The following is a 13,081-nucleotide window of genomic DNA, read 5'->3' as shown; positions in this document are numbered from 1 at the left end:
TATGCTCGTTTAAAACAACAGCATAACAAAACCAGTCTCCTAACTTTATGGCAAAAGACTATTAGGTTTGCTGATGACACTGTACAATTGAAAAAGTAAGCCAGAACTGTAAAACATGCACAGTAACAAAAGGCCAAACCCAGAGCAGACGGGAAAGAAACATGTCCCACCACAGTTTCTGTGCTCAGAGCTGCGTCAGACACTGGGCAACGGGACAAGCAAAGTGCTGAAAAAGCCTGGCTTTCTAATAAGTCTGCCCAAATTACAGCAGTGCAACTCATAAATGCTTGCCAGGGTGTCATGGGGTCACCACGGGCACATGTCAGCCTGGGACCTCTGCATGGACCCCCACTAACTAGTGATGACATGCAGCAGAAGTTTGGGGGTCCTGCTACAGGCCCTGAACAGACCCCAAACCTCTTCTGTCCTGCCATCCGCTCCACTCAAGGCCCTCACATGTGAAATCCTGACTGTTACTCTCTCTCCTTCACAAGGAAAACAGAATTGACAGGTGCTGCATGCTGCCATGTTTCACTGAATCTAAGACACTCAGGAATCACAGACCACAAGAGTATGAAAAAAAAAATCTTTGCTGCTAAATTCTCCTTGGTTGGGTTCAGTTTTGCTCCTCTTCTACTTATAAGGGTTTGTCTTATCTTCTAAGCCTTCTCGGTTCCTAAAATATATGCCTATAAGTGGTGACACATTATTTCTCTATGATTTCTGTTCTTAACCTAATTCTCATGGAGGGACCACTGGAAGGAATATATAGAATGTTTTTCTTCCAGTGCGACTTTTACTACAATCTTTTTGTCCTTTTTCATTAAAAAGCAATCTGAAAGAGGTCACTGGGAAAGATTTTTTTCCCTATGATCACTATTTTATGAAAAGGCAAATATTCCAACAGAACAAAAAAATTAAAATATACTGTCTGCAGAGCTAAGTAGATTCTTTCTAATACTATTTCCACAAATCAAGACAAAAGAAACTAGTCATTTTAAAGATAATCACTGCTTGTATCAGATAATCTGTAAGAAATCAGTTAATAACTTTAAAAAGTAAATAAGCAAGCACGAATATAAAAAGGCTCCCATTAACACTGACTGATGACAGTTATTTTCTTGTTTGTGCTAGTCCTACATGATATATGAATTCTCCAGCTGTCTAAATAAACCGTAGTAATGAGGTACTGCTGGTCGGTATAATCCACCATCAGATCTGAAGGAGAACTCGTGATACCACGGAGAGCCCCCCGTCTGTGAGAACGACCCCTCACACGGCTATTGAAAGGCTCTTCCATGTTTCTTGCCTGGGTCTTGGTCCCCGTTTTACAATTACGTGGCTTTGAGTGGGTCTGAAGAACAGCAACGACTCCGGGCATTGCCTCTTTCTTTCCTGAACAACCCTCCCAACTCATGTTTGACTTGTGGCACCACGTGTAGCTCCTACTGGGCACTGACGTGCACGTGCTGAGTCAACGACTTAGACACGTCCTCCTTGCTCCAGTGTCACCCGAGGCTCTGGCTCTTCTCCTGCCAAACAAAAGTTTATTCCTACTCATAACCTGGGGTGACGGCTTAAATACGCACACCCTGACCTTGAGGCAGAAGGGAGGATTCTGGGTTCTGAAAAACGGCCTGCAGTCCTTCTGGGTGTGAAGTTTTCCCATCGACACTGAGAGGGGACTCAGGGCCTCTCAGTTACCTTCCAGTGCTGTGGATTTTACGGTTCCTTCTTAAGTCAACCACGGCCAGAATGGCCTCTTATTTCCTTAGATGTCGCCACGTGGGGCATGTAATATTATTTTCTGGTGGTTTTGGACTTCAAGGTAATATCCACTTACAGACACAATCACGTGCTACATACTTAAATTCTAAAACTCTAGTCTGCCAGTTGGATTTAGGAACGTAGTTTCCTAAAGAAATTACAAATTACTGTGGCATTCCTGGGCAAGCACATAAAAACCTACCCACGTAACACAGCAGAACCACAAGGCTGGGCCGACATTCTAAGCCGGACAAGATTTCAGCACCCATTCAAAGAAGAAACCTAATCCCACAGCAACCTGGGTCCTTCGAGTCATAAAGAAGCTACTCTCTGCCCTCCTCCCTCGGCCCCATGGGATCCACACCTACACTCTACCTGCCAGGGATGCCGGAGCAGGGCAAACACCTGGGGCACAGCAAAGGACTGGGATTTGACAGGTGACAAGGGGCGGGGATACGGGGGACGTAATTCCAGGTCTGGGGCAGGGAACAGAGCTAGAGGCCAAGGCTGTGCCACAGGGGAAGCTTTTGGTGCTGAGCAGCATGAAGAGATGGCAAAATCAGACCTCAAACAAGCTCAGAGGAGGAGGAGGAGGACCAGAAGCTAGGCTCACAGAGCAGGGGGACAGAGAAGGGAAACTGCTCATCTGTGACAGTGAGCGAGGTCAGTCCCTGGCTGCGGGCGATGTTTTTAGTAAGAATGTTCTTACGCCAGCAAACCTCAGTACATTCATCCAAAGCAGGAGACGGGGGCCAAGTCTCGTATTTGTCCTGTCCTGTCTGGCGACAGCACCAGCCTAGCATTAGGGAGCCTCTACCTCCGGAGCCTCTATACCACATGAGAGATAAACAGGAAGAGCCCAGGGAGGAAACGTCTTCCTCGGTCTCCAAAGAAACGGCAGCCCTGGCAGCGAAGCACTGCCAACACCCACATGTCTACAAACATGTTAGTTACCCTGGTGGCAGTGCGCTGCCAGCTCTACCCCGTTATTGCTTACTCGTCTTGCAGGGGACCGACTTGCCAGAGAAGACTACCACAGGAGCTGTACTTCACGTGCAGTGCCAACCTGGTACTGTCGTGCCAGCACGGGATGTGCTAACGAGTCTGCATGGATCCACTCCCTTTCAGCCGGTCATTCTGGCCAAAGGCTCCCACCTGCCAGGCAGCTGGGCACAAGCGCAGGAGGAATCTCTGGTTACAAAAAGGAATGAGCATAACCGGCCACACTGATGGTCTGAAGCAGCCTAGCTAACCAGCACTTTGGTCAATTCATTGCACGTTAGGACTGAGAGCTGCTGCTCTAGGAGAACTCCGGGAGTCGGCAGGGAACTCGCGCGTGCGTGTCTCCAGAGTCCCGAAACTCTCTTTCTGCAGGAACAGCCTGTGTACAATCCAGCCAGCCCCCAAACACATCCCAGGCAGTGGCTACGACATACCAGGCACTCCTAAGCATCCCCGGATTCTGCAGGAAGATTTACGCGACACATTAATGACACCAAAGCAATGCATTCCAGTGAGGCATTAGGTCCCAAGAGAAGAATACACGCCGAGGACACACAGCACTCTTCCAAAAGTACACACACGTTCATTCATGTGATGATGTCATAAACAACTTTAGCCAAGACTGAACGCCTAAAGTGACGATGGGTGGAAAGTCATGTATTTGCTAACTGTTCCAAATCTGTATGGAAAGATTTAATGAGACTAAAATTAAGCCAATTTTGAAATGCCAAGCTTTTCTGCTCTGCAAGGATTAGCCGCTCAGCATAGCACTGGAGCAGTCTGGACTAAATCCTACGTCTGCCATTTACAAGCTGCAGAACCTGGGGCAATAAATTACTGACCCTTTCCTAAGCTTCCTTTCCTCGTCTGTGACATGGGATCAGTAGTAGCATCCACCTTATGAGCCTGTTTCGAGAATAAATGAGGGAACCAATAGTGCATGCCCCGTGGCACACCCTCCGTCAGTGCTACGCACCGTGTCACTGGCTCTGTCACCACCTACCAGTTCAGCACAAGTTCCCAAAATCATCCACCGTGTACGGTTCCACTTCACTGGCTCAGAACGTTTACGTACTGTCATAACACACAGTGGTATTTCACTGGGTAATCCTGCAAAATTAGATCTTTCCAATAACTCCTAGCCTGTTAAAGGTACACAACTCTCCTCTCCTGAGACATTTAGCCAAATATAATTAATTCTCCAGCCCCTCATGTGTGTAGCATGTTTCATGTTTGTATCTCGTCGTAACCCCAAAAGGACTGGAGGCTGCTCATCACCTCACATGCAGGTCCTTCTGGGTCCCTACCACACAGGACACTGCCGTCACGCACGCGTAGGTTACTCCCACTTTAAAGAAGAGGCAGTTACGTATAAAAGGGGTTCGATGTCTTCCAACTCAGCACCCATTCGTGATCCATTAATTCAAGAAACATTCATCAACTTCCTATGAGAAGCCCCGAAAGACTTCCTGGGTGAGAACTGAAGAGAGGAAGAAAGCATCAAGGGTCTGACGGGAGAGGCACCCTGCACACAGCGGTAAGTACATATAAGGGAAGGACATGCTGCCACGGAAAAGGCAGGAAGGGGCCCCGGTACATCTGAGGGAGGGACCAAGGAAGGCTTTCCATATGAAGTGACGTCCAAGCTGAGAGCTGACAGGACTAAGGGGAGTTAGTTCCCTGGGAGGTGCGGTGGCTGGAGCTAATGTGTATCACCTGACCTGTGTATCACCCGAGCCAAGTGAACGTGCAGTGGTCAAAGCACTTGCGGTCGCTGAGTTTGTCTCGTGTGCACTCTGAGGGATACGGCTGGAGGAAGGGTAGCTCAGAGGAGACCCAGGAAGCCACTGGATGACACTGAGGACGATGGGGACATAACCCTGCACAACTGGAACAACTGGAACCGCACTTTAAATACCTCTTTCTGGCCACAGTGAGGAGAGGAATCTGGGCAAGAATGGATAGTTGCCTGAATGAAGATAAATGCATGGACGAAAGGGTATTTCAATGGATTGGGGAGACAGCTGGGTAGAAGGTAGGAATCACCAACTCCCATTGGACACCAAGCTGTGACTGCAGAAGCTTGGAGGTGGAGGGCTGGGTGGGTTCCTTGCGGGGCAGACTTAAAGCTTCTGTGAATTACCCAAGAAGCCGAAACACTTGATAAGCTGTAGGATTTCGGGGCCCAGAATGCAGGCAAGAAACCACAGCTAGAGGCAGAGATTTGGAAGTTATCTGTGTATTTACATGAGAAGTGAGATGTGGGTGTAACTGAAATTCTCCAGAGAGAGACAGTTAAATGTTTCCAGGACAGAAACTCAATGGGTGTTGGCAACCATGAGAAAACCCAGGACAGTGTATAGCGTTCAACTTAGGGTGGGAAATGCTTTTAGGAAGAACTGTCCATCAGCCGAAATACCGCAGTGGGGTCACTCAAGGAAAAGTCCAACAAAAGTGTCCACTGGACCCAACAGCAAGGTCACAAGTGACGTGGGTCTGGTGACAAAGGAGGTCAGCTGGGGAGTTAATGCGAGCGCTCAAGCGCACACAGCGAGATGCGGGCTTCGCTGTCCAAAGGGAAGAGAAAACAGAGCGTCAGAGATGTGAAGTTTGGGGCTTAAATGCAAGAGAGGTGACGTGAGGATTCTGGCAGGAGGGAAGAAGAGAAGGATGGGAACAGACACAAATGTGTCCGCGGGTGGGCTGTGTGGACGTGGAGGGTTCCAGTCCGGTTCAGCACGGCAGAACTCAGGCCTTGGTTTCTGACTCACGTTCCGCATTCTTTTCATTTCACCAGCTTATAAAGACATTGCTTTCCTTCCCTCTCCCACCTCCCTTTGGTTCTCTTGGGAGGCTGAGTGAATAGAATTGAAACCGTAATCTAATCTGATGTGCCTCGTTCCAAAAGAGAAGGGTCTCCGTGTCTTCAAAGCTAATCCTAAAATCCTACTAAGCCCAGCATTTACTCAGTGATGAATGGCTGCGCCTAACGTAAGTATACACACCGTGCACAGCACGCCTGCACTCACGTCCAGCTCAGGGCGGGCTCCCTGCTTCAGTCCAAAGCAAATAGTTTAAGTACGTGTAAGTGTTAAATTTGATCTTATATTCTAGATCCAGTAATTGTCAGATGTGCAAGATAAAGATAGTTTAGGGAAAAGTAAACAAAGGAACAGAAAGAATTCAGAAATGTCCCAAGACGGTTACAAAAAGCTCAAATGTATAAGAAATGAATGGATTGATCTGCGAGATAATTAAGGTGTGTTCCTGTTTTAACCTTTGTGAAATCCAGATTGGGTGCCAAGAAAAGACTTCTCCTAGAATCACCACCTCAGACTCTGAAAGAACTCCTGGCCGTGTATTTACACAGTCGGTTTAATCAAGCATTGACCCTCCAGAACTACCCCGTATTTACAACGAGCACTGCAAGAGGCTAAGGCCTATTTGGGGAGCCTGAAGCCGAAAGGATTAAATCAGCAATGGGCCACGAAGGCCATGTACATTCCAGACGTCAATAATTTCTATATGGAGAGATACTGAATTAAGTACAGTTAGACCAAATATAACAAAAACAGCGTTTTACAATTAGTGATCATTGTGATTGATGTTCAAAGGCAAGTTTATACCACTTAGACGGTAGCAAGGTAAAACATGTCAGTTTCACGAGTATTTCAAACTAGTAGTATAAATAAATTAGATTAGAAAGTAATGCTTAAAGCACTTAACGTAACAAACTCTTCAAGGACCTAGTATATACTAATTACAATCCAATTCCTAGGCACTATTCCCATAGGTTCCCCCGGGATAACCATTTGGTCTTATTGGCTTACGTTCAAGTCATAAAATGGCTCCTTTCAAAGTGTAATGTCTCTGAAACCCCTAATCAATCTTAGTATCACTAAAAGTAGGACAACCTGGCATTATGTGCCTCAGGATGTGATACAAAAAGAATACGGAACGTATGACATAGTCTTACCTAAAAACGTTCAACCTCAGTCTAACCAAATTTCTAGGAATTTTTGGATAAAGAGAAACAAGTTAAACAGTGTCACAAGGAAACCATTATGTAAATCCAGAAATTCAGGGAACAATCCACAGGACGTATAATCCAGTTTTTCCAACAACTCAATAGCACATTAAAAAATAAAATAAAGTTGTCATAGAATAAGAGAGATTTAAGTTATAAAACAACCAGATGTAATGCAGACTCTTTCTAGATCCTGACCAAGACAAACCTATTTTGAGATGATCATAATACTTAAAAATAATCTTGCTAGTTATATTAGTGTAATAATGGGCATTTTTAAAAATTCCTTATTAGTTGGAGATGTGTACGTATTATTTTTAAAAGAATATGCATATTGCAACTCAGAAATTCCAGTGATTTTGAGTTAAAAAAGCTCCTAGAAGGTCCTTTTTCCCACTACCAAACTCATGAACTGCTCACGTAAGTCATAAAAATGCTACTAGCAGTTTTCAAAACATCACTTTCTTCTTCCCCTGCTTTCTTCCCTACTTGTCATAGGGCTAAAGAGGTCATTTTAATGTTTTTAACTTTGTTTACCTGTGTTCTCAGTTTCCTCACGGGTGTGGTAGATAACTCACTGCCAGCCTTGGGATGAGCAAGTAAAGGCAATTATTAGCAAAATCACAGAACAGGATCGGCAGGACTTGGGGATGCCCATTTTATACGTAAAGAAACTGAGGGTCAGAGACACTGAGTGATGTCTGAGGTCACCCTACTAATTACTGAAGGAACCAAGTCCAAAACCCAAGTCTTGGAGGTCTGTCAGTCCAGTGCTTCCTTCCCCTAAGGGGACTGGGGTGGCGGTCACTCTTCCTTACTCTAAGGGGGCTGGGGTGGCAGTCATTCTTACCTTCCCATGCTCCTTTCTCACGTGGGAAATGTAAACATCTCTTTGCGTGAAAAGGCGGTCACATTCCCAACACGTCCACCCAGGACTGGCCACTTTCTTAGGTTCCACTGATTTCTTCACAGGAGATGGAGATTTCTTTTCCAATTTCTCTTTCCCATTCATGGATCTGGTGTCCTCTTTGTTTTGATTTGCTGAATTCTGAGTTGTAGGCTTAATGCTCAATGGCAAGTTTATACCCAAGTTTGGAGGCCCTTCAATACTTTTCAATGTTCCGTGCATAGACTACATTATAAAAAGAAATATCTATCACAAATCGCACTGCTAAAAGAAAGTACATGTGGGCTAATCTTAATACGTTAGACTTTAAATGCAATTTTATATTCATTCAGAAATATTTCTTAATATATCAAGAAGAAAACCTAAGCAAAATACATGCTTAAATAAAGAGATGAAAAAGTATTATTTGAGACTCATAGATACAGAGAACACACTAAGGGTTACCAGAGGGAGGGGGTTTGGGGAGCTGAGTGAAAAAGGTAAAGGGATTAAGAAGTACAAATTGGGTAGTTACAAAATAGTCATGGGGATGTAAAGTACAGCACAGGGAATATAGTCAGTAATATTGTAATAAATATGTATGGTGTCAGGTGAGTATTAGACTTATCGAGGGAATCACTTCATATAAATGTCTAACCACCATGTGGCACACCTGAAACTAATATAATAGTGAGTGTCAACTATAATTGAAAAAAAATTTTAAAGTATTATTTGTATGTCAATTATAATTTAAAAAAAGGAAATATTAACTTTTATGGTTGCTATTACACATGTACTTCTAGTTCCAAATTATTTTAAAAAACTTATTTGCTTGGGCCATTTTAAAATTGTTTAAAGAAAGCCTTCTGTACTGCATCCAAATTATTCCTGGCACTCTGTCCTTCCCCAGGGTACCACAGTGAGTCCTCTCTACAATAGACCGTTTCTGGGGAAGAACAATTTACTTTCCTATCTACCCAGAAACATTTCAATAGGCTAACGTATTGGTAGGTGCTCAAGACGCTTAGAATATCTGTAGCAGTTTGGATTTCTGCTGAGGTTTGGGGGCGGGGGTGGTTTTAATCTCCCTACACCCTGTGCTAACCCATCCCTTACAGACAGCGCCCAGACTTGTGAACTATACACAGTAGGTACTCAACAAGCCTTTTGAAACCGCTGAGCTATTTATTTTCATTAACCTCAATAGCTACCGTATCTTCAACTTCAATTCTCAGGATTTCAAATTCTATTGGGGTAAATTTAGTACACTTTGCTTCTAAATACCGGCTCGCTTTGTTTTGTTTTGTTTGTGTTCTAGAAGTGTGGAGTCAAAAAAAAGAAAAAGGAAAAGGAAAACATGTAGAAGCAAAAAAGTCTATGCCTCAATGTACAATTTATGTTTGAATAGGGCCTTCTCTGTTTGTCAGTATTCAGGCTTGCAGCTAGCCTCTGCGTTCCTGAGCCTACAGAAAGATATGACATGACACCCATTTTCCTAAGGTGCATGAGCACATCTAAGCCTCCTAGGTCAGAGAGACTCGCTTTGCAGAGACCCAGCTCCATGTTCCTTCTTGAGTGTTCGATTGAGAAGCTGTTCCTTCAGCGTACTCTCCACCATACTTTCTCAAGGTAAGGTCTTCTCTAAACAGTACCAAGTAGCCAACCTTCAATCCTGTATTACGCCAGAGGGGAATAAAGGGGTTCTATCATTTTCTCACGAGCAGAGGTTACAGGTCTACCCTATAAAAAGGCGCCTGAGCTCCATGTCCAACGTTCCTTTGCAAAGAGAAAATCTGGGGTGAGACATGATGTCTTGACAGCCAGAAAGTGGGCTCTCACTTCTTTTCCACCGTGCAGGGCACAGGCTTCTGTGTTAAATGGCCTTTCGCAAATCAGAAGCCACACTTTTACCATTTAACTTCCCCCTCCAAAAAAGACAAAAGCCAAAATCTTCTAATAAGCTTTCCCTAAGTTTCTACACAAATGTAATACATATTTACTAACTAAAAAGTAGAGGATAAAGTATTAAAGCATTCTTTTATAAGATAACCTTATTGTGTGAGAGAAATTACAGAAAAGCAGCGAAAGATTCTGCTGTGACGAGTGATGGAATGAGTGTTAAGGTGAGAATTTCTAACTTATTTTATTTTCCCATTGTTAAGTAAAAATAAGATTATTTATTAAAAACAAGTGGTTTTTAATAAATGAAACAGCTTCATTATGTTAGAGTGGATTTTCCCATAGCTCCAGTCACAATAAATAATTTGAATGACTGTAACTGGAAAGTTTACTTTATACATAAAGGGCAGCGTGGAGCAGAGGCGGCCCCTTTTCCTACTGTTTCCGTGACCATGGAGCCTCGTAAAGGGTCAGATGAATAAAAACAGTTCTTCCTTCCTGGTAGCCACAGGATTTTACTCCCCTTCAGTCTCTAGTTCTTGGAACCTTGTATATTCCTCCAAATTCAGCATCAACACCAGGAAGACCCTAACCACAAACTCTATACGACCCCATATCCAGACGTGAGGATGAGTTTCACAAAGCAAATACCTTAAAAGTCTCTTAAAAAAGCAACGCTTCTTTCCCCACTCCCCGTATATAGTAATGTTAAAATATTTGGGTCTAATTCCAACGTCCCTACATTTTTAGTAGCACTTTTTAGTTTTGCTTGGTCATTCATTAAATAAATATTTATTGTCAAGATAGTTAGTGTAATTTTAGTGAAAACCTTTAAAATACTCTAAGGGGATTTTATTGTACTTAAAGTAAGAATGAGGAAACACACCTCCCATGCACTTTCCTGACCTGATAATGCCACACTGCCACCACCGTGCCCTGGCCTCTATCGTGGAGACTCTCAGACACGTGGCGTCCTTTGCAGCAGGCGGTTACGCCACGTGAGCTCACACACACTCAACACAGGAAATATTAATACCAAGATTCACAGTCCATTCATTCAATGAAGGTGGACTAGGCTAATTCAGAGACTTAGTTTGCTATTTAAACTGACCACTTTGTGTGATGTATTTAAAAAAAGAGAAAAACTAAGAAAAAAAGATTGCGTTCATGATAATATTGGGTCTGTTGTTTCTCTTTTTAAAAAATGAAATCACTTTAATCTCTAGAGAGCGGATGGATATTATCTCCTCATCACACAGGAATAAAATTGCTTAAGCTATCACAGCGGACAGTTAAGAGGCTAGGACTAAGCTTCCTGAGTGAGCTTAAAAGGCTGTTGAGAGATGCATGTGCCCCCGTTGGGGGTTGGGAAGTGGGTTATCCAACTTGGACAGTTAGGCATTTCAGGAACTGAACAGCACCAGGTGCCAGACGCTGTGCTGTACCCTGGACATGTCACAGTCAATTTACATGCAACCTTGACAGAAAAACAAACAAACAAAAAAACACTGAAAGATCCAGGGGTATCAATTATAATGCAAACTGAATTAAAGTAATTTTTAAGGGAAAACTGTCATTTTTCTAAATATGCCAAATTTATACAAACTACACAATTTGTCAGAGTCCCTATCTATTTCTGATTCCTCTACAAAACCAAGTTCTCAAAGAAGTAAATTTCACAGTCATCCTTTCCACATGTAGAGAAAAAAGAACTCTCCATTATTCTTTTAAGGTCACTGCATGCATTTGTTACTTTGCGTTGACCTTTCATGGCACGCGATCAGGCCTCGGGGGTACCCAGCATCCCTCAGTCAAGTGAACCGAGGATGTCAGCATGCTGTAATTGCTCTTCGCCAGCGACTAGCACCCACCTCGTCCCCCCACAGCACCCATGCTGTCCTGTAACCTGCAGCTCAGCCTTGCTTTATCACCCACAAATGGATTCTGCAATTCATTCAAAGGACAGGAGAGATGTGCACACACCTTGATATGGTCCATCATGAGTTGCTTCTGTGCATATAAAAGAGAACAGTCTGGACACTTGAAAACAGACACCTTCTGGTTTTCGATGTGTTGGTCAAAGTGGCGATACAGCAGGGTTTGCAGGGTGAACACAGTGTCACACATGGAACACTTGTATATTATTCTACAACAGAGAAGCGCATGGAGTGTCAGCCAGCCCGCATCTCTCCAGACAAAGGAACTGCTACTTCTCATCTCACCTCAAGAATTCAGGAGACAGACGCAGTGGGAACACATAAACACAATAAAGACAACAAAACAGTGTAGCTTTGAAACAAATTTTTGAAGGCAACTGGGATTGCTCAGGTGCTGGTCGATCTTAACATCCTGGGTAAAGATGCATCCAACCAACCACACGTGCTTACAAGTCTAAAGTAATGACCATTTTGCGACTTACAGATCTACAACCGACACATTATGTTTATAAGGTCTTCACTCGTTAGTTACTTTAACACAAAGCAAACCGAGCAAAAGCACTCTTGATTCTTTTGGGTTTTGCTTTTTTCTTTTTCTTTTTCTTTTTTTTTTTGAGGTTCTTTTTTAACATCACACAAGAAACACAATTCAAGGGTGCTACTCTGACTTGAAAAAGATTTTGGTTAATGAACTAAGTAGGCCCATTCAGCTTCGGTAACTACACAAACTGTTACTTGTTCCAAGTTTTCTTTCAGCCTTAGTAGCAGTTTTGCACTTGAATGTCAACATGTGTTCTTAACACAGAAAGCCCTGCAGAAGAGAAAATCCATATTTCAACACCGGAATGTCCATCGTGCTTTCAATGGTTTAAAATACTCTCTGTCCTTGACAAACCCTTTCCGTACCTAACATTTACCACCAAGCAGCTTCCTTAAGCTAATTCTGCAGATCTGAACCCTCAGAACATAATCTTTTTCTATCCATCAGCACCTTCCACTGAAGCTCAGACAAGCGTCGTCTGGGGGAGTGAAAGTTCTTAGACGCCCTTCTACAACCTTCACCTCCAGTGAACTTGAAGGGTCACCTGTGAGCACATCTGCCCACAACGGGTCTCCCTTTCTTCAGTGACCGTTCCGGGTCGTCCCGGTTCTTAGGAGAGTCCCCAGAAGACCTGTGTGTCCTTAGCAGAAGGATGAGAATAGCAGAAGGAATCCTACAGAGCAGCTTAGGGAATTGGCAGAGAAACACTGACTGAAGAGGAAAGAGAAAATGGAAAAATGGAGGTTTCATCTGATATTTCTGCAGAAAAGCTAAAGAAAGGAATGACTCTTGACTCTACTTGTCTTTCCGCCTGGGGTCTTCTTAACAGAGCACTTCTCATGTACCTCCAAACCTCACCTCATTTCGCTGTCAAAAAATTACAGATTTCACTTTTTTTTTTTCATTCCACATATGATTTATAAATTTAATTGGATTGACACATGTTGTAACAAGGTTTTGACATGTTATTACTTTGGCACATAGCACAAGCACCCTTGATTGGGACGTGGGTGTTTTTTAAG

At 43.5% G+C, this 13,081-nt stretch overlaps 1 protein-coding gene across 18 annotated transcripts in view; it reads right to left on the bottom strand.

Annotated features, from left to right (window-relative positions):
- Nucleotides 1–13,081, bottom strand: part of ZNF532 (zinc finger protein 532) — a 96,421-nt gene that overhangs the window by 15,923 nt on the left and 67,417 nt on the right. For all 18 annotated transcript variants that reach the window (XM_033087903.1, XM_033087908.1, XM_033087893.1 and 15 more), the window contains 2 exons: nucleotides 11,565–11,727; nucleotides 7,647–7,928 (listed from right to left, as the gene is read on the bottom strand). In XM_033087903.1, coding sequence (XP_032943794.1) covers nucleotides 7,647–7,928; nucleotides 11,565–11,727 — 445 coding nt within the window. The remainder of the gene's footprint in view (nucleotides 1–7,646; nucleotides 7,929–11,564; nucleotides 11,728–13,081) is intronic.

This window comes from Rhinolophus ferrumequinum, chromosome 19, assembly GCF_004115265.2.
Source record: "Rhinolophus ferrumequinum isolate MPI-CBG mRhiFer1 chromosome 19, mRhiFer1_v1.p, whole genome shotgun sequence".
Taxonomy (NCBI): Eukaryota; Metazoa; Chordata; class Mammalia; order Chiroptera; family Rhinolophidae; genus Rhinolophus; species Rhinolophus ferrumequinum.
The sequence above is the reverse complement of the archived record's forward strand: the minus strand, read 5'-3'. Positions and strand labels throughout refer to the sequence as shown.